The following is a 22,222-nucleotide window of genomic DNA, read 5'->3' as shown; positions in this document are numbered from 1 at the left end:
AGCAAGGAGCTACAGCCAAAACTCACCAGAGAGGTCATGGTGAAGCCGATGACCTCGATGAGCCCGTCGTCATGTTTCTGTGGCCCAAAGTCATTGTGCTCACTTGGGTTCCCCCATGGCATCGTACCAGCACAATATCTACCGAACATAATGCCGAGCTCAGTCAGGATAATCTTATTTTAATGAACTCTAGTCTAGTTTCTCATGTCTAGATTATATTTTATCCTGGAATAAACATCATTTGGAACTTGGAATCTCTTTTTGTAATGAGGTTTTCAGTCCGAGTTTCCGGTCATGGTTTGACGGTATAACATTTTGATTAAATTTCAAGACCAAACATGTCAAAAAAAAGAGGATCTATATCAAATAGCACATAAAATAATACTAGGATGTTCATAATGTTCTCTTATAGTTACATAATATTTGTGCACAGTTCCGTTCCAGGTCAGTTTACCTGGGGATGTTGAGGAACAGGAGGCACTGCAGTTTCATATCCTGCACTTTACTGGTTAGGTCAGTTCCATCACACTGGACAAGAAATGAGAAACAAAGCATGTGAGGGAACATTGTAAGTATATACGTATATGCACACCGATCAGGCATAACATGACTAATATTGTATTGGTCCCCCTTTTGCTGCCAAAACTGCCCTGACCCATTGCGGCATGGACTCCACTAGACCCCTGAAGGTGTGCTGTGGTGTGTAGTGTGTCCCACAGATGCTCGATTGGATTGAGATCTGGGGAATTTGGAGGCCAAGTCAACACCTCAAACTCGTTGTTGTGCTCCTCAAACCATTCCTGAACCATTTTTGCTTTGTGGCAGGACACATTATCTGCTGAAAGAGCCACAGCCACCAGGGAACACCGTTTGATACCCAGCCTTCGCTCCCCACGTGCATCAATGAACCATGACCCTGTTGCTGGTTCACCACTGTTCCTTCCTTGGAGCATTTTTGATAGATACTGACCACTGCAGACCGGGAACACCCCACAAGAGCTGCAGTTTTGGAGATGCTCTGACCCAGTCATCTAGCCATCACAATTTGGCCCTTGTCAAACTCGCTCAAATCCTTACGCTTGGCCATTTTTCCTGCTTCTAACACATCAACTTTGAGGACAAAATGTTCACTTGCTGCCTAATATATCCCACCCACTAACAAGTGCTGTGATGAAGAGATCATCAGTGTTATTCACTTCACCTGGTGTATATATGACAAATGGTCTTGGTGCCCAATACATTTAAATTAGACGTAATTGAGTCAGTTTCAAGCACTCGAGTCATATTACATAAAAAGTGTGTGTATAAATAAACTCAACTCACCACGACCCTGATGTGTTTGGACAGATCTTTGGAGCTGCCCATCAGAAAGTCTGAGAAGGCTGTCTGCATGTATTCGAACACACGCGTTACATTTTACACATTATTCAAAGAACGACATAAAACATCTACATGACTTTAATGGACAGACACACTCACCCCTGCATAAAACATTTTATTGCGAAGTCGACTGTTGAACCGCTCTGGTTTAGCCTCTGAGGAAACAAAAAAACATCCGTCTGAATCCTTTCCACAAACCACTGATTTTATATGTATGCAAACTTTCATTCGACAAACCATATTCAAATTACACAAGCGAGTGGACACACCTCGGGATTCGTGAAACTCCAATGTCACGTGTGCATCAAATCCGAGGCTGAAATAATTGTTGAAGACGTCAATGGGAAGCTGAAATAGACATGGAGTAGTCATTAGCTCCTCTAAATGGTCATTTTAACACAAAAAAACTTGATTTGTTGTGGAGACGCCGGAACCCAGCAAGCAATTTTGCATTTAAAAGACGTCTAATAGCCACCCAAACACAGCCCTGACGTCTAGGCTAAAACAAGGAAAAATGTGGGCTGTTAGTGAAAATCTAACCCTAGCCCAAGAATAGACTAGTCTAGAACCAAACACCTTGTAATCACTGTTGACTTTGCTTACATGATGGAATATCCAACATCTCGCAAGTTATTTTGGCAAAACCAATTCAAGGTTATTTTGGCTAGAAGTGGGTTACTCATAGCTGGACTATATCAGGTCTATAGTTAACCGAGACGGTGAAATGACGGCTATTGCTTGCTGGGAAGGATGGTGTTCTGCTGCTGAGGCCTAGCGCCCTCTACTGGTGTCAGCTGACCTTGTCGGTTTGGTGTTCATCTCTCTCCTCCTCGCTGGCCTCTAAATTGGGTTCCACGCTCAGGTTCCATCGGTCCAGCTGGACGATGTTGCCGTCTTCTACATGGGACAAGATCTTGGTCACCGGTTCATCTGTGTAGCCCTGGAGGTAAACAAATACACACATTTTCAGAAAATTTTTGTGTTAAAAAAAAAAACATGGGTACAACTGGAGACCCCTATTGGTTTCCATGCAATTTGCCTAAAATCAACACTATGAAAAAGCCTTTAGTCAGAGACTAAAAAAACCTGATAAAACAATTTCTATTGTATATTTCTATTGTATTAGGGGTCAATTTAACCCACATATTTTTATTAGCTCATCCATATTATCAATTATTTTAGTTTTTGTCATGACTACTTGTAGTGACTATTTGCACATTGAGGTGCGAACAACTACAAGTATAAATACTATTATTTAAACTGTGTATGTAGTATTTATTGCTATTCAAATATGTATATTTTTGTATATATTTCTCACACTTCTTTTCAGTGCTGCAACAACATCTTTTGACCAAATGAAACTCAACTACATAATTTTCCTTGGATAATTCACAAGACAACTCTTTAATTTTAATTTTAAGTCCTCATGTATTTCATATTTTAGTGTTTGACGAGCTATAATAACTGTTTTCAGTTTTTACTCAATGTTTTTCAAAGTGTTGACTTTTGGCAGATTGCATGGAAACCAATATGACCCCAACACAAAGGTTGTAACAACATTTGGCCAGCCTTTCCAAAACAAATCTGTGTCGAAATTTTGCATGTGTATTCATGATTCTATACGAGAAATATTCTCAAAATTTCAAAATGGAATAATTTGTTTAACCAGTGTTTCAAGCAGATCAAATAGATGTCAAATGAACACCAACACAACAGGATTAAACCACAAATCCTGTTTTTACATAGGAAAAAGTGACCTAATGCTGAAAAATGAGACATTATATTAAATTATATAGGAGGTTTATAATGTAATATACATTTACAGAGGGAGAAAAACTTCCCAATTCTCTAAAACAAGTCAATCCATTTATGAGAACATAACAACCAAGAGAATTCAGGTTCATACCCCGCCCCAGTTGAGAGTCCTGGCCAGGTCGTTTCCCGTCCCGAGGGGCAGCACGGCCACGGCGGGTTGAGGGTTCAGCTGGAGCTCATCCAGTACTGAGAGAATCCAGCCAACCTGTCCAAACAGAGCATATAGAGAACACAACACGTGACGGACCCCATGAGCTTCCTGACCAGGGTCAGCCTGATGAAAGCCATTTCAATTCAACAGATGTGTCAGTCTAGGCAATATTTGAAGGATTTGCTTGGATAAAGTGCATTTGATTCCTGCTCTTATTTTGCATCGGTATGAAATACTGCACAGCTACTTACTTACACTGTTAAAACAATATTTATGCTGCATATTTACATTAGAAAGTGGTGATAGTCATCATATCGCAAATGAAAGTGATTATTTTGCATTTTAAAGCCACAATATGTCATTTTTCGCCGCTAGAGGTCGCGTATTCAAAACAAAGGCATAGCTTGACGTAGTGTTCATTTCGTCAGACTAGACAAGACTAAATATGTTCGTCAACAACCTTTTTTTCCTTGGCGAAGACGAGACGATGACGAGATGTCCAAAAACGCTGACTAAGACTAAATTAGCATGCATTATTGTTGACGAAAAAGGACGAGACTAAAATGTTTTGCATAAAATAAGAACTAAGATAAAATCTCTCTTCATTTTCGTCTACAATCATCTCTACTTTTTCGCTTATATTATGGAGAGTGGTGGAGATGCAAAATTGTTTACATTAATGTTAATGTTTTTCTTTTATTTATTAATTGGTCACACTTATACTCTCTGGTGGTCAAATGTGACCATACACCTTAACAATTTTTAAAATAAATAGCCTATATTTTAGTTCAATAATATTTATTGAATATTTTGAGGAGAACTTTTGGTACTAAATACTATTTATGCAATAAGTATGGTCCATTAATGACCACTTAAAACATTTTTCTTCTAATATTTGTATTATTTATATTACAATTAGTGTAGTAATTAAGGTTAAAATAGAGAATTCCAATGCAAAGAGGAGAATTAAAGTCATTTTGTGGCTGGAAATACAAAATTTTCATTTGTAATGCCATTACCCACTAGGTGCCTGTATGGCTCTTAAATCAATATACTTGTAGTCTAGTTGCTCAAAAAAGTATTGTAGATCATAACTGCTTACTTATTTGTGAAATTTTAAAATGTTAATAATAGTGAATAGCAATGAATGCAAGCAAATATAATTTAACTTATTTTTCCTTATATGTACAGTAGGCTATATACATATGAATTCATACTAAATCAAGATTGAAATCGATATTTGTCCCCATCGTCTCAAGCTAATGCTGAATTTAGGCATCTACGCTGTAAATCAACCAGTTAGCTATGGTGTTGTGGCACATACATTATGCAGGTTATATATATTTTATGTAACTTATTTTGCCACAAAATATATTGAGTTTTCTTTTGACTAAAATTAGACTAAAATGACAAGACTTTTAGTCGACTAAAACTTGACTAAGAAACCTTGAGTTGTCTTTTGACTAAAATGACAAGACTTTTAGTCGACTAAAACTTGACTAAGAAACCTTGAATTGTCTTTTGACTAAAATTAGACTAAAATGACAAGACTTTTAGTCGACTAAAACTTGACTAAGATACCTTGAGTTGTCTTTTGACTAAAATGACAAGACTTTTAGTCGACTAAAACTTGACTAAGAAACCTTGAATTGTCTTTTGACTAAAATTAGACTAAAATGACAAGACTTTTAGTCGACTAAAACTTGATTAAGATACTTTGAATTGTCTTTTGACTAAAATTAGACTAAAATGACAAGACTTTTAGTCGACTAAAACTTGACTAAGAAACCTTGAGTTGTCTTTTGACTAAAATGACGAGACTTTTAGTCGACTAAAACTTGACTAAGATACCTTGAGTTGTCTTTTGACTAAAATGACGAGACTTTTAGTCAGTGGTGGTAAGTAATGAAGTAAAAATACTTTGTTACTTTACTTAAGTACTTTTTTCGGGGATCTGTACTTTACTTGAGTATGTTTTATTTGCATCTACTTTCACTCTTACTCCACTACAATATTAAAGACAAAGTTTACTTTTTACTCCAATACATTTCCCCATGCCCGCTCCAAGTATTTATTACACTTGCTTTCCAAACCAACAAAAAACGTGGGTGCAGGAGAGAATCAAGCTAGTAAACTGGTTCTCCCTGCATGCTGTCGATCGGTCATGGATGATCCAGTCGGGGCTAGACTTGGAAAAGCTGACTAGGTTTGCCACACTAACATTAGCTCAGTGTTTCCCAAACTTCTTTCTTTCGCGGCACACTATGAAAGCATCAGTAACACTTTACAATACGTGGGCAATAATATGCATTAATTCGTGCTTAACTAATGCACAGATAATCAAGAGTTAATGTATGACTCATGAAGAACTAAACCATTTATTAATGATTACTGCATCAGAAACTAATGAACATTCTAAATGATTAATAGGTTAAGTAATACATGAATTTCTATTAATTAAATATGACAATGTATTAATTCCCTAATAACATATTATATTAACTAATAAATGTAAATTAATCTGTTAATTATCACAATGGGTCAAAGCCATGTATTTCAATTTCCAGTTGTCTGCTTTAATTAATCATTAGATAACGATTTGCAAAGGTTTCATTATGTCATGACTTTACTTGTTGAGGCACATCACTATTAACTAATTGTTAAGTAATATGTCATTGTGGTTATGGCTTTTGAATTAATTTTAAATTAGTTAATAGTATCTTGCACATCTTCTGTTTGATGCAGCTAATGTTATGGAGCATGTCTATTTTAAGTTCAACCCCTATACTGTGTTAAGTTGCTTCATTGTCTCTTATGATTGCAAATCTAACAAATTCTTAATTGCAGTATCTAATCTTATCATTTGTTCAATTGAAGCATTGCATATCACTCCCAAAACAATTGATCTGCTTAATTATTGATATTTACAGTTAATTTGAATATTTACTTTTTACTTTCGGTACTTGAGTACGTTTTAAATTGGATACTTTTGTACTTTTACTCAAGTGATGTTTGAATGGAGGACTTTCTACTTTTACTGGAGTCATTTTTTATTTAGGTATATATACTTTTACTCGAGTATAACTTTTGAGTACTTTTACCACCCCTGCTTTTAGTCGACTAAAACTTGACTAAGATACTTTGAATTGTCTTTTGACTAAAATTAGACTAAAATGACAAGACTTTTAGTCGACTAAAACTTGATTAAGATACTTTGAATTGTCTTTTGACTAAAATTAGACTAAAATGACAAGACTTTTAGTCGACTAAAACTTGACTAAGATACCTTGAGTTGTCTTTTGACTAAAATGACGAGACTTTTAGTCGACTAAAACTTGACTAAGATACCTTGAGTTGTCTTTTGACTAAAATTAGACTAAAATGACGAGACTTTTAGTCGACTAAAACTTGACTAAGATACCTTGAGTTGTCTTTTGACTAAAATGACGAGACTTTCAGTCGACTAAAACTCGACTAAGATACCTTGAGTTGTCTTTTGACTAAAATGACGAGACTTTTAGTCGACTAAAACTTGACTAAGATACCTTGAGTTGTCTTTTGACTAAAATTAGACTAAAATGACGAGACTTTTAGTCGACTAAAACTTGACTAAGATACCTTGAGTTGTCTTTTGACTAAAATGACGAGACTTTTAGTCGACTAAAACTTGACTAAGATACCTTGAGTTGTCTTTTGACTAAAATTAGACTAAAATGACGAGACTTTTAGTCGACTAAAACTTGACTAAGATACCTTGAGTTGTCTTTTGACTAAAATGACGAGACTTTCAGTCGACTAAAACTTGACTAAGATACCTTGAGTTGTCTTTTGACTAAAATGACGAGACTTTTAGTCGACTAAAACTTGACTAAGATACCTTGAGTTGTCTTTTGACTAAAATTAGACTAAAATGACGAGACTTTTAGTCGACTAAAACTTGACTAAGAAACCTTGAGTTGTCTTTTGACTAAAATGACAAGACTTTTAGTCGACTAAAACTTGACTAAGATACCTTGAGTTGTCTTTTGACTAAAATGACGAGACTTTTAGTCGACTAAAACTTGACTAAGATACCTTGAGTTGTCTTTTGACTAAAATTAGACTAAAATGACGAGACTTTTAGTCGACTAAAACTTGACTAAGATACCTTGAGTTGTCTTTTGACTAAAATGACAAGACTTTCAGTCGACTAAAACTTGACTAAGATACTTTGAGTTGTCTTTTGAATTAAAATTAGACTAAAATGACGAGACTTTTAGTCAACTAAAACTTGACTAAGATACCTTGAGTTGTCTTTTGACTAAAACTAGACTAAAATGACGAGACTTTTAGTTGACTAAAACTTGACTAAGATACCTTGAGTTGTCTTTTGACTAAAATGATGAGACTTTTAGTTGACTAAAACTTGACTAAGATACCTTGAGTTGTCTTTTGACTAAAATTAGACTAAAACGACGAGACTTTTAGTCGACTAAAACTTGACTAACAAAAAAAGATATGTGAATGACTAAATATGACATTTGGCACAAGATTAAGACTAAATTAAAAATAGGTGAAAAAATTAACACTAGCTTGATGACAGCTGGATTTCGCTGAGCTTTTATAATGCTGCAGACGACACGTCCGCTTCTTCCGCTCATGTGTATGTGGGGTAACGCAGCGCTGTTTTATTATATTAGATACATTTGTTATATAATAAACATCAAGACCAAAGGTCTGCAAAGTTTAGTTTAAAGACGACAAATAAAGTTATTGGGCCCTATCATACACCCAACGTTTTACAAACAGCTATATTACACTGCAATATTCAAAAAAGCATAATTGGTGCACTATTCATGAATCATGGCTGAAGTACGTCTGCTTCATTAGTCACACTGAAGGTACTGTATAATGCACTGCATTGTGGGGAAATTTGAATACTGCGCAGATACTGCAATAAAATATTTTCAAATGTGTAACCTAATTTAATTATATATGATCATATATTAAGCTTCACCAAATAGTCTTGATGCTTAATACAATTCAATTTTATTTTAAGTCGAGTCAGTTTCAAGTAAATATTTTACATATTATATAAAAAGTGTGTATACACTTACAGACAAATTTTGGAATAATTAAGACTTTTTTATGTTTTTGAAAGTAGTCTCTTAGGTTCACCAAGACTGCATTTATTTGATATGTAAAAGCTGTAATGTTCTGATAATGAAGATCATGTTGAGAGCATGGATAATTTGCATACTGTGCACATACTGCATAAACAGTATGAGCAGCAATAATATTACCCACAATCCCATTTTACCTAGATAAAAGCATAGATATTTGACTAACCGTTCCATCTCCGCCACAAACAAGGATACGCAGGTTGGGCACTTTGCTGTACATTTCTAACCTTCAAAAGAAGAAGAGAAACTGTAAGAGGACACGCTCAGAGCGAAGAAAGAAAGAATGATCTATCATCTCTTACCCCTCTCTCGGACCTCCCTGAGTCAGGTCAAACACTTGCCGGGGGTTCAGATACCACATGAAAGAGCGGATGATTTTGGTTCCCTTCATAGTAAAGAAGAAGTGCTGTTATGTGGCTGTAAAGTAACGTTTCTATGCAATACAAACTCTGTGTGTCGGTTCCGACCTGGTTTCCGCCACTCTTCGGATTGACAAACACCAGCAGAGGCTTCATGAGCTGAGAAGGCATCGGCCTCACGACAAAGTGCTTCCATTTGCCATCATGCTGAGAGTTAAATATAAAAATCTCATCATATATATGGTATATATATGTCACTTTTAGTCAAAGTAGTTCAATGGTGTTTGCTACCTCTGTCGCTCTCTTGCTGGGTTTGGCCTTCAGAGATGTTTTCTTCTTTCTTTTACTGCTCTTTAATGATGCCTGTAAACAGTATGATGAGGTCAGATTATACAGGTTTATAGGTTCATATTCATTTATGTGTTTACATTTGAACTGCAGATGACCTATTTTCACTTTGATAAAAACATAAAACTGTCTGAAAGACTTTGTCAGTCGATGCATCATAACAATACATCAAAATGACATCACTATTAGCACTTTGGATCTTTATTTGTAGGATATAAATACACTATATTGCCAAAAGTTTTGGGACGCCTGCCTTTACATGTACATGAACTTTAATGACATCCCATTCTTAATCCGTAGGGTTAAATATGGAGTTGACACGCGCTTTGCAGCTTCAACTCTTCTGGGAAGGCTTTCCTCAAGGTTCAGGAGTGTGTTTATGTATTTTTGACCATTTTTCTAGAAGCTCATTTGTGAGGTCAGGCACTGATGTTGGATGAGAAGGCCTGGCTCGCAGTCTCCGCTCTAATTCATCCCAACTTTGTGTAGGCCAGTCAAGTTCCTCCACACCAAACTCGCTCATCCATGTCTTTATGGACCGACGCTTTGAGCACTGGTGTGCAGTCATGTTGGAACAGGAAGGGGCCATCCCCAAACTGTTCCCACAAAGTTGGGAGCACGAAATTGTCCAAAATGTCTTGGTATGCTGAAGCATTAAGAGTTCCTTTCACTGGAACCAAGGGGCCAAGCCCAACCCCTGAAAAACAACCCCACACCATAATCCCCCCTCCACCAAACTTTACACATGGCACAATGCAGTCAGGCAAGTACCATTATCCTGTCAACCACCAAACCCAGACTCGTACACGAATGGACTTATTACACAGATGTAAACCGATCACGGTACCACGCTTGAATACACTGAGTTCCTGAGAGCGACCCATTCTTTCACAAATGTTTGTAGAAGTGTCTGCATGCCTAGTGCTTGATTTTATACACCTGTGGCCATGGAAGTGATTGAAAAACATGAATTCAATGATTTGGAATGGTGTACCAATACTTTTGGCAATATAGTGTATATAGGCATACCGTTCAAAAGTTTGAGGTCGGTAAGATTTTTAAATGTATTTGAAGTATCATACTGTTTTAAAAATACAGTAAAAACTGTAATACTGTGAAATAATATTACAATTTACAATAACTGTTTTCTATTTGAATATATTTTAAAATGTAATTTATTCCTGTGATGGCAAAGCTGAATTTTCCGCATCATTACTCCAGTCTTCAGTGTCACATGATCCTTCAGAAATCATGATTTGCTGCTCAAGAAACATTTATTATTATTATCATTGCTGAAAAGAGTTGTGCTGCTTAATATTTTTGAGGAAACCACACGTTTATCCACATTTTTTTATGAATAGAAAGTTTTAAAAAACAGCATTTATTTGCATTCACTTTTGACCAATTTAAGTTTATTGTTCCAATTGCTTTGCTGATATTTATGTTAACATATTTTGTCTTTAATTTGTCAGAAGCAATCAAAAGTCCATGTAAACTACCATTCAAAAGTTTAGAGTTTGTTTAAAGGTTGTTTTTTCACATTAATATTGTAAACATTGAAAAATTTAGATTGAGGTCCTAATAGGACCAGAATATAACAAACACCACTTCCAGACAAAACGGAGTCATGTGTCTTTTGAATGGGTCTTTTATTATTAATATTGTTATTATTACTTTTATTGTTAGCATTGTCATTATTACATTTATTATCAGCATTGTTATTATTACTACTGGGTTTTTTTTTTCTTCTAAAAAGCCTCTCGTGGACAGGTGTTGAAAATTAAAACACTCAAGCAAATGCATATGGTTCATCCAATGTAATTGTGATGTTCATATCCTAAATTTTTTTTATAAATAAACAAATAAAGCCAGCTCTCTTCCGGTCAGATGGTACCTGCTGTCTGCGGACTCTGATGATCCAAGTTGGAGGGATGATGACAGCCGCGTGTGCGCCGAGAGAACACGTCTCATCGATTTTCTGCAGCATGAAGCAGGTCACCTTGTTGTGATACTGTAAGACACATATCAAAGTGCATTAAAATACATTTTATTATATTTGAAAATGTGTCAACATTTTATATACTACCATTCAAACGTTTGGAAGAAGTTGGTAATTTATTCAATCAAAAACACGATTAAAAAGTAATATTGTGATTGTGAAATATTATCACAATTGAAAAATAACTGTTTTCTATCTAACATATTTTAAAATGTAATTCATTCCTGTGATGCAAAGCTGAATTTTCAGACGCTCTGGTCTTCAGTGTCACATGATCCTTCAGAAATCATTCTAATATGCTGATTTTGGTACTCAAGAAACATTTTCTTATTATTTTATTAATGTTGATGTATTAATGTAATATTTTTCTCTCAGAATTCTTTGATTTGACTTGTAACAATGAAAGGTTTTAATGTCACTTTTGATCAATTTTATGCATCCTTGCTGAATTAAACTATTAATATCTTTAAAAACACCAAACTTTTGAATGGTAGTATACTTGTATATACCAACCATTTTAGAAAACTGATTTCAGATCAGATGTGCAACACTTACTGCCTGCTTACACCATGAGCAGCTGATGGCCACAATATCTTTACTGTGGAAGGAGAATTTCTGCTGGAAACCCTGAGGAAGGAGACTGAAATTAGGCCACAAATGCTTTCTGGATGATTACACGTTTCATATTTTATGAGTGTGGCACTGACCTTTCCGCATTGCCGGCATTTTCCTTCTTGCCGTCTCCTGTGGACCCAGTGATGTCTCATGTTTGGAGTCTGAAACACAAACTATCTCAGTTGTTTAACAAAATAATACAATGAAGCTTGTTTTTAAGGGACAAAAAGTCTTACCTCTCTGACATTTTTCATCCCTGGATCTTTAAATGATGGCTTACACCTGAAGTTAATCTGTGGACAGTAATTTCCTTTGTTGAGATACATATTTTTTTAATACATGGTAATTTTTAATCAGTTTTGCAACAGACGTCTAACCTTCTCCAGCTGATCCATGCATACAGTGTGAACAGCTATTTTGCAGGATGCACATTTGTGCCGTGGAAGAGATTTTTGCTGGGAAAAAGAAAATGAAACAATTGGCGATAGTACCAATGCATCTGAATATGTGCATACAACATCTGACCAGTAGAGGGAGCTCGTATGCTGGATTATAGAGGCACACTAGTATAAACAACTCATTTTGCTGTATGTTTTAAGAATAAAAAGATGGGTCATCTACCAGGGACTTTGCAAAACAATACGTCTCCCCCACGTAACAGAAATCTCCAGATGGACTGGTCTCAAACCACACGTGTTGACCAAACTGGGCATTTTCCTGTGGAAGACAATTAACCAGTAAGAAGTGACAAAAGATGAATGATTATGTGATATGAGTTGGAAAGGGGAGTTTACTGCCAACCGCCACACAGACGGATGAGAAATCTAATGGAAAAGTTTTGGGAACTTTGCCTTCAAAAGTGTTGCCTTTAACGGGAACTTGTTAAAATACAGGTTAGTAACTCACTGTCCAATCCACGGTGTTGCAGATCTCTTTGTTGGGTTCACATTTGGCAGGTATTAAGGCGCCGGATTGGGCCGCGTTATCCTGCACACCAGCCTTGGCAATGGCTTTCCTGGGAAAAAACACAATGACAGTGACATTAAAGACTGAACACACTGCAAGTCTTAACCAAGTCAAATAGAGCACTGATCAAAAAGGATAAAATGTGCAGCATTTACCCTGAAAGGCTGGCATTTTCCAACCATAATGCCTTGGGGTCTCTTTAAATTGCATCTGTTTAATTCCATATCAATCAATATGACTATTTTCACCAGCCACCTACACAAAGAATTATGGAGCATGGCTTGGAAATCTCTAGGTTTTTCTTGCCTTTAATCGGTTTTCTCTACTACCACATGAATGCGTAGCCTACATGATTTAGCTCACCAAATTTGCAAGATTCACCACACACTTTTATACTAAACAAAACTAACTCAATGTAACTGTTTAATACACCTCTATTTTGAATCTGAGCGCGCTATCAATACATCAACGTTAATGCTAAATGCTAACAAAATAGAGGAGCAGAAACATCAACGTTCATGCTAACATGCTAGACAAGAGAAGAAACAGATGTTGCCTCTCATTGTACAGGAACTCTGATGCAAGTACTACACAAGTCATTTTTCAATAACGTTTATGCAAAGAAAACAGGAAATGCCTTTATGAAGGCAGATAGCCACATATTTAACTTTGGGTGGGGCATTTCCAAGGTTTTTTGTAATCCTTTTGTAATCAAAATCTTGCTCGCCCTGACCTTTGTGTCCTAATCCCTACAGAGCGATTCAGTGAAGCTTAGCAACCTGTTGATTAGAAGCCCACTGGGTGATCAGTAGTGTTGGTGAGTCACATTACCTCGCTATGGTAGTAGCTGTGCTAATGAGCGAGCACCATGGAGCTCGTATCCACGGGACGGAGAATGAGAAGGTCAATGCGATGAAAAGCTGCATGGGAACTACCTGCTCTTGCATGCATTCAATGTAAATGTTTGTCTGCTTGAGAAATTACTAAAGATATTGCCTTGAAAGGGTTGTAAGTGGAGAATAATAGGCTAACATAGTTTCTAATCAACAAGCCTGTACATTGTGTCACATTTATTTGGTCTTCATTACAATATGAACTCTTTAGGGGCGTTCACACTGACAGCATTTTGCAGTGGCAAAGTGGCCGGATGTCATTCATCTTTAACCTTCATCCTTCCCTCGCACCCTGGAACAAATCCTTCACGCTGCGGGTCAAAATGACCCAAAGCCCTACAATTATACTTTAAATTGTCCCGTGAGGGCAGGATTTGTGACAACCACATAAACTCCTCGAATCCAGTCAATTTTTTTGTGTGTATTCGTGGTGCAAGTGCGACAAAAGCCCTGACTCCGACGAACACTCGATTTTTCAAATCTTTTGTGTCAAAATGACCTGAGGGAAGGAATAAGAGTGCAAAAACAACAGTTGAGCAGAGTTCAGGTTCAAGCAATTGTACAATCACATGATTCAGCAACTTCTTGACCTTCAGCGATATAGTCACTGTCGTTGTGAATGCACCCTTCATGTTACAAGCCTAAACCAACTACTTAACCAACTTTAACTGCATTTGTAACAGAAACCGTCTTCTCATAATGTACCCAAACAAAGCATTCATCTGGGTTCCTCAAATCCAGTCCTGGATGGCCACTGCCCTGCAGATTTTCGCTCAAACCCTGATCATCTACTTGTCAGTTTCCAGTAAACTGTGAATTAGCTTACTCGGATGTCTTTGATTGGGGTTGGAGCTGAACCCTTGGGCAGTGGCCCTCAAGGGCCAGATTTAAGGACCTAGGTCATGATCAGTTTCTTTGGCTATGGTTTGTAAAAACAGAGGTATTTGAAAACGATGGTGAATGTTTAGTCATGTGACGCATATTGTACCGATAGATATTCATGTTTATACCGGTATTGTGCCTGTTGTGTGCTATTTCACACAGTTGCTAAAATGTTACTTGTACACTCTTCATATCGCAGTCCTGCAAAGATGACCAAATTCACTCGCATTTGCTGTCCTGTGGCAAAACATGAGAGCAGTTGCGTTTTAGGCCAAACAGTAGTGAGTGAGTGCGACCTGGGCGCATCAGTGAATGGTGAGATATTTTTCTAAATAAAATGATCCCGCCAGAAGAATTGCCCGATAACTTTCTTGTATATTGTTCCATCTGTATCATCTCGGTGAGGTTTTACACATGTGCAGTAAGGTGAATTTAGCGTTTTCAGACATTTCAGTGTGGACGAGCAACTTTTGAAAAACGCTTGAAAATGCTAGTGTGGACGGAGAGCTTTTGGAAACGAAACCGTCGTTTTAAAATGTATGCAGATTGATGTAGACTGAGATACCTTCATCTGAATGATGACATCTCACTATATTGGTCTTTCAATTCCATGGCAGTTGAGCTAAAAATAAAGATAGCATCTGAAAGTTGTGGTTGGCAGGCCGTGACAGTTTGTGTGTAAATGTTTGTTTTAACCAACCTTTTCAACTTTTTTTATTTCATATCTATAGTGAGAAATTAGTATTGTAGTAATTAAATACTTGCTCAGGCGCTTTATACTTCAGACCATTATGCTGCCTCTGGAGCCCATCTGAAAGCAGTTTCGTGAGGTACCTTTGAATGCAAACGCTGCCTGCAAAGTCATTTGACTGATTGGCAGCGAGGCAACAAGTCAGCAAGCTGCCTACATTTTTGGATGCAGCCTTTGTGTTTTAAAGGGGTCATGAACTGAGAAATCAAATTTTCCTTGAGCATATTAAGTGGTCATCATACTATAAGAATATCCTTTAAGTTTCAGAACTAAAAACTTCTTGTTAGTCCAAAAACAGCTTTTATTGTAACCAAGCAGAGAGAACTACTCACTGTGGAATGTGCCTTTCTATGATAGGTAAAAGCAGAAGAAAATCAATGCCTACTTCATCATTGCAACTTTGGCCCCGCCCACTGGCGTGTTAGTGAGATGACGAGGAGAGATGAACGGACTAAAAATAACATTACCTTCCAAAAGATCCTAATGCTAGGAAGGTGGGTATTCATTTGCAACAATGTGAATGTCTCTGTTTACCATTATTTATTTGTATTTGGTACATTTCACTGTGGATTCTTTGGTAAATCAGTCACAATTATGGCTTTGCAAACAGATTTTTACGATATGGACTCAACAGTAATGCCACACCATGCAAATAACCGTGTGTTAATCCTAATGCCTGATCTGAGACCAGTGATTTCTGATATGTAATGATTCATCTTTGTCTGTGTCAGTAAATCAAACTTGTGACTAAACTCTCAATACATTGTATCTCTTAGTAGGGTAAAAATAATCTGTTATTTAAACCGTGATTCAATTTAATCTAGAAAGTGATCAAAGAACACTCTCCCTTTGCAATCGATGGAGCTGTCAATCAAACAGAGCGAGTTTATCTGTGACGGTGAGTTCTAGACTCAAAAGCAAAACTAACATTATAATAAACTAATCTTTATTTACATTGTGTTTGCACTGTAAGTTATGAAAAAAAGCATTCGTTAGTGTGAAATCAAGTTGCAATGACCAGATCACTGCATTCACTGCGCTCAACATGTCTGTGACTGAATGCTATAATCAACAGTTGATTAGTTAGTTAGTTGGTTAGTTAGTTAGTTAACCTTGAGAGCTGTAATAGTAAAAAGTAGTGATGTCTAATGTGTCGTTCATGAACGATTCGTTCATTTTGAACAAATCTTTAATATGACTCGAGAACAACGGGTTGTCTCAGAGAGCGATTCGTTCATTTTGTGTTGACTGCGCATTCGCAACCTCCCATATGTTCTGTACAGGAAACAGAAATGATTAGTTCATCTCTCGAGTCTCGGTTCGAGTGATTCGTTCATCAAGTCCCTGTCCCATAGGCAAGGCTATGCAGTCACCGGAAACAGAAAAGATTAGTTCATCTCTCGAGTCTTCTCGTTCAAATCGTTCGTTCAAGTCCCCATAGGCTGAATGCAGAAACAGCTCATCTCTCGAGTCTCGTTCTTTTGTCACGTGACGTGACAGCCGCGTTGGATACAGAAATGAGTTAATTCCTTTACAGTCTATGGTTAATTCACAATTCCTTGCAAACAAGTGAGTCGTTTTTTTGTTTGTTTATTTCAGTTTTTTAGCTAGTATAATAATTTATTTTCCTATGAAGCCTGGACACAATTGGTTGTTTAGAACGGATAGGCATAACAAAGGTTTATTGCACATATATTCTGATGATTTCATAATAATAAACATATTACAAGATGCAGTCAATAATACGACTGTAATGTATATGTTGTGAGACACTGAACCAGGAAGCGTCAAGTGAAAAAAGAACGAGACTCGAATGAGAAGACTCGAGAGATGAACTAATCTTTTCTGTTTCTGCATTCAGCCTATGGGGACTTGACCGAATGACTCGAACGAGAAGACTTGAAAGATGAACAAATTTTTTCTGTTTCTGCATTCAGCCTATGGGGACTTGAACGAACGACTCGAACGAGAAGACTCGAAAGATGAACTAATTTTTTCTGTTTCCGGTTACTGCATAGCCTATGGGGCTGGGACTTGATGAACGAATGACTCGAACCGAGACTCGAAAGATGAACTAATCTTTTCTGTTTCCGGATACATGTATTAATTTACATATGAGGCTGTCACGGTGACAAAAGAAAGGACGATTTGGACGATTTAATTTTTTATTCCAAAAGTTCTAAATGTGTTGAAAAATGTAACATGTAACATTTTAATTAGATTCCGCTGAAATGAACGAAATTAACGAAATTACGTTCCTTTTGCTGAACGAGATTCAAAGATCCGAGTCAGTAAAATGATCCGAACTTCCCACTACTAGTAAAAAGTGCTAAAAGTTTTCGAGAGAGTTCCACGTGTAATACTAGCTATTTCATATGGAAAGATGTCAGCCAATCACAGCAGTGGGCGTTTACACTGAAGTCTCACAGCAGCCAATCACAGCAGTAGGCGTATACACTGAAGTCTCACAGCAGCCAATCACAGCAGTGGGCGTTTACACTGAAGTCTCACAGCAGCCAATCACAGCAGTGGGCGTTTACACTGAAGTCTCGCAGCAGCCAATCACAGCAGTGGGCGTTTACACTGAAGTCTCACAGCAGACATGCCCCTTCAAACAGAGCGTTCAAATCAGAGGGCTAAAATCAGGGTAGTAAAAATGCCTTTTATATCTAAATTATGATTTTTTTAAATGTAAAAATCTTAGGGAAACACTATAAAACAATGCAGTTCATGACCCCTTTAATGGATGTTTTTGTTATTGTACGAAAATGTTATGAAATCCTACAGAAAAATGTCCTAATGTCATCTAATTTGTGAGCACAACATGATATAATTACAATTAGACCCAACAACAGAAAATATTTTTTCTGCATTTTCTGTGAAGCTGCTTTGAAACGATATGTATCGTGAAAAGCGCTATACAAATAAATTTGAATTGAATTGAATTGAATTTTACATACGACAAGAATCCAGTCCAAGACTCCAGACTGGGATCGTAATAAGCTCCCAAGAGAGGAGTGAGAGTCGCCTGAGCCCTGTTGCAGGTGGAGCTTCTTCGGTTAGGCAGCGGCAGGCCTCTTCCTGGCCAGGGGCTTCCCGCTTTCGAGATGGTGGAGACCCGACGGCGGCGCCTCCTCTGGCTGCTGCGGCAGTAGCGGACGTGCTGGCCCGTCTCGGCGTGGCCATAATGTGACGAGTTCCTCCTGAGGCAGCGTGGGACTCTCATCAGCGGGTGGGCCTGGATACGCTCTGCCACCACAGCCAGAGGAAGACAGTCCTGCTGGCACAAGACAGAGGACTCCTTGATCTCCCAGTCTGACACACTGGCCTCCTCCTGGTGGCCCTTGCGCAGCCCTGAGAGGTGACTCTCATCCGAGTGCCCGCTGGAGTCATCGCTGTCACTGTCGCCCTCTAAAAAAAGCACATCCGTGTGACTCCTGAACTTCTGGCAGCTGCCCTTGAGTTCCACCTGCCCCGGGAGTGGACTACGACCCTCCTCGTCCTCTTCCTCCTCTTCTGTCATCTGAATCAGGCTGGCCAGCAGCATGGAAGGGCCCAGGAGGTGTGTGTCTATATTGCGGAGCTTGCCTACTTTTTTCCGGCGTACGGCAAAGCGAGGATTGGCCTTCGGGGTGGTGGTGCTGGAGCGGCGCCTTCCACTGCTTTTCTGTACCGGTTGACTGCTAGCGATTCGGGGTAATGCCTGAAGTTGGACACTGGATCGGCGTCGCTGGGACAACGCAGAGGACGGAAGGCCAACGCTGGAGCGCCGACGGGCACGGCTGGTTGGCACTGCAATGCTCGGCCTCCGGTGTCGACAGGGTTCAGGTACATGCCCATCGTGCACGGCTTCTCCTGCCTCCTTCCTCTTAAAATGTCGTCTGAAAAAAGTGTCCATGGTGGCTGGAAGGTGGCTACAGTTCCCTTTCTAATGTTCCCCCTGAGGCTGTTGATTGAAAATGTAGCCTGTCAGCATAGATTAAGCAAGTTCTGAAACTACAGAAAGCTTGTCACACTGACCTCCATTGACCAAGATTTAAAGCTAATCCTTAAAATCGAGATAATCTAGCTCGCCCCAATACAAGCCAATGCTTCCCAACATCATCAAATTTAGGAAATGACATTGCTAAAACACCTCATCAACAACACGACTTAATATAGCATGAATAGCAGCTAGTGAATCTGGTCTACCAAGGATGTCTTTTTGGTTGGCTTAGTTAAAAAGCCTGATGGCGACTCCAGCATCCACAGCACATCACACACTATGCCGGTTCTTTCAGAAGGAACGACTAGACGTGAGTCATTAACACTGTTATGAATGCAGAAAGCTAACTCCGCCTGTCCTAGCACAGATTTTCCAGGGGTTTACGCCAGGACAATTTGCCTTCCAAATCGTGTTAATACTAGCAAAGCCAGTAGTCCACAAAGGTGCATTGTGAATCCACGGGCGATGACATCATGCCATAATGACGTGAAAGGCACTCAAGGAAATGAAGCTCTGCGCAGCTCATGAACGCCCTGATTATCACACGGGGATGTCCGGGGCAGATTATAAGGACTTTCTGACCCTTCAGTAGTGACTGCCTGTCCTAATTATAGCAACGTAACTAGTCTCATCTCATTTAGAGGCGGATATGACCTAGACAAAACTCTCAGGGTAAGGAATGATACTGCTTTTCTCAAGTACTGTACACTAAACATGGTATTGTACTACAGTAGGGGTGACAGTACATTGCAGTAGAAATATTTTGACATGAATAAATCATTGTAATTTGTACTAAAACGAACGTGTGTCTGCACCAAACACGTCTCCATAGAAAAAACTGCTGTTCTTGCTCATCAGGCAGGGTAAGGAAGTTAGACTCAATCAAGACTAATTACATTCAGCATCATCTTTAGCAATCATATGTAAATAATGAAGTGGGTTCATTTAGTAACAAAAGATGCACTTAAACCCAAAGTCTGAGTTTGATTATCTCCAACGAAATCTTAAAAAGAGGGACAATAATATCACGATTGTTCGTCACTGATTACATGATGATTAGGTTCTGTTTGTTTACGTGGCAACAGATTTAATTAAAAAGCACAGCCTTAGACTATTTTAAATATTTCTAATAAGAATTAAAATTTAAGGGAGATTATATATATATATATATATATATATATATATATATATATATATATATATATATATATATATATATATATATATATATATATACATATATAAAATTGACTATTATATATAGTAATTTACTATTCCATATATATATATATATATATATATATATATATATATATATATATATATATATATATATATATATATATATATATATATATATATATATAATAATTCATTTATAAATATAATATTACTTCTCAATATAAGATCATATAAAATTACTATTTTATTTAATATTTCTTCTGTTTTATTATTATTATTTTAATTACATTACTATATTTACTTCTTAATAGTATTCATAATAACGTAAATATTAGATTTGTAAAATTATAATAATATTTTTCAATATAGTTAAGAATTTGCACTACTCAGTTGTACATATCACTTTACCATTATATCTGCTACATTTAAATAGATTTATAATAATTTAAATTCATAATTTATATAAATTATAATTTACATATAATAATAATTAATTTATAATATAATATGATTTCGATAATGATGATGACAATATCTTTTATTTGTATTAATATATTATTTTATTTTATTACATACATTACTATATTTACTTTTTAATAGTATTCATAATAAAATAAATATTTCTCAATATAATTAAGAATTTGCACTACTCAGTTGTACATATCATTTCACTATTATATCTGCTACATTTAAATAGATTTATAATAATTTAAATAAATTATAATTTACATATAATAATAATTCATTTATAATATATTATTTCTCAATATAAAAATAATAATATAAAATTACTATTTTATTTACTATATTTTATTTGTATAAATATTATTTTATTTTATTTAATTACATTACTATATTTACTTTTTAATAGTATTCAAAATAAAAAAATATTACATTTGCAAATTTATAATACTATTTCTCAATATAATTAAGAATTTGCACTACTCAGTACATATCATTTTACTATTATATCTGCTACATTTAAATAGATTTACAATACACAAAGCTTTATGCAAAGAAAGTGAGTACTCAATATAAGAACAACAACTGAGCTCACTCACTGCTAAATGTCCACATACAACAAATACAAAACAGTACAAACAAAAGTTCTAAAGCTTAACTCTGAGCTTCTCTCCAAGTATTAGTCAACATACGACAACAACAACAAAAAGACATTATACGACCTGAGAGTTTAGCTCCCGTCTCCTTCCCTGACCGTCTCCTCACAGTGAACTGACAGAGAAAGTCCAAGAGATGAACAGGTGAGACAGCCTCCCCCAACACACACACACACACACACACACACACAAACAACAACAACACAGCACACAGACGGAGATGAACTACACACAACTCAAGCCTACAGGAAGAGAAACATCCACCCACAAACAACCCGGCTCTGGGAAGCAGCAGCACACATCACAGAGGAAAGAGCCATCGACTAGGCAGGAGGTAGACGGTAGGAGGGAATGCAGGGTGCATCGAAGCCTCCGGTTTAAAATAATGACCAATTATCAGCTTAACCCTGGGAGTTTGTGCAAGACATACACGAGCACAGACGTCTCCTGCCACGATCACTTTCTAGAGCCCTCGATCATGTCACACAGTCTTCCTGGCACATATGGGGGCAGACGCCAGGTGCACATTACAGGAACACAATTAATGCTTTTATGATAATGATCTCCCTCGTGAACATTTTGCAAAGCTGCTTCCGGTTTAAAATAAACCGTTATG

General features: G+C 37.1%; 1 protein-coding gene across 1 annotated transcript in view; it reads right to left on the bottom strand.

The window, feature by feature from the left end:
* The window catches only part of dgkzb (diacylglycerol kinase, zeta b), a 31,919-nt gene extending 9,960 nt beyond the window's left edge, over window positions 1–21,959 (bottom strand). The window contains exons 1-20 of the mRNA XM_079808735.1: window positions 21,673–21,959; window positions 18,282–19,267; window positions 12,736–12,844; window positions 12,451–12,546; window positions 12,207–12,284; window positions 12,066–12,122; window positions 11,922–11,990; window positions 11,770–11,841; window positions 11,110–11,226; window positions 9,159–9,230; window positions 8,976–9,074; window positions 8,811–8,893; window positions 8,675–8,735; window positions 3,287–3,400; window positions 2,180–2,320; window positions 1,650–1,728; window positions 1,480–1,535; window positions 1,324–1,386; window positions 455–528; window positions 27–138 (exon numbers count right to left, since the gene is read on the bottom strand). Coding sequence (XP_079664861.1) covers window positions 27–138; window positions 455–528; window positions 1,324–1,386; window positions 1,480–1,535; window positions 1,650–1,728; window positions 2,180–2,320; window positions 3,287–3,400; window positions 8,675–8,735; window positions 8,811–8,893; window positions 8,976–9,074; window positions 9,159–9,230; window positions 11,110–11,226; window positions 11,770–11,841; window positions 11,922–11,990; window positions 12,066–12,122; window positions 12,207–12,284; window positions 12,451–12,546; window positions 12,736–12,844; window positions 18,282–19,219 — 2,490 coding nt within the window. The 5' untranslated portion in view covers window positions 19,220–19,267; window positions 21,673–21,959. The remainder of the gene's footprint in view (window positions 1–26; window positions 139–454; window positions 529–1,323; window positions 1,387–1,479; window positions 1,536–1,649; window positions 1,729–2,179; window positions 2,321–3,286; window positions 3,401–8,674; window positions 8,736–8,810; window positions 8,894–8,975; window positions 9,075–9,158; window positions 9,231–11,109; window positions 11,227–11,769; window positions 11,842–11,921; window positions 11,991–12,065; window positions 12,123–12,206; window positions 12,285–12,450; window positions 12,547–12,735; window positions 12,845–18,281; window positions 19,268–21,672) is intronic.
* Window positions 21,960–22,222: the final 263 nt, after the last annotated feature.

Source organism: Gobio gobio (genome assembly GCF_949357685.1).
Source record: "Gobio gobio genome assembly, chromosome: 25".
In the NCBI taxonomy this organism is placed as follows: domain Eukaryota; kingdom Metazoa; phylum Chordata; class Actinopteri; order Cypriniformes; family Gobionidae; genus Gobio; species Gobio gobio.
Note: the sequence above shows the minus strand (reverse complement) of the source record. Positions and strands in the feature narration are given on the sequence as shown.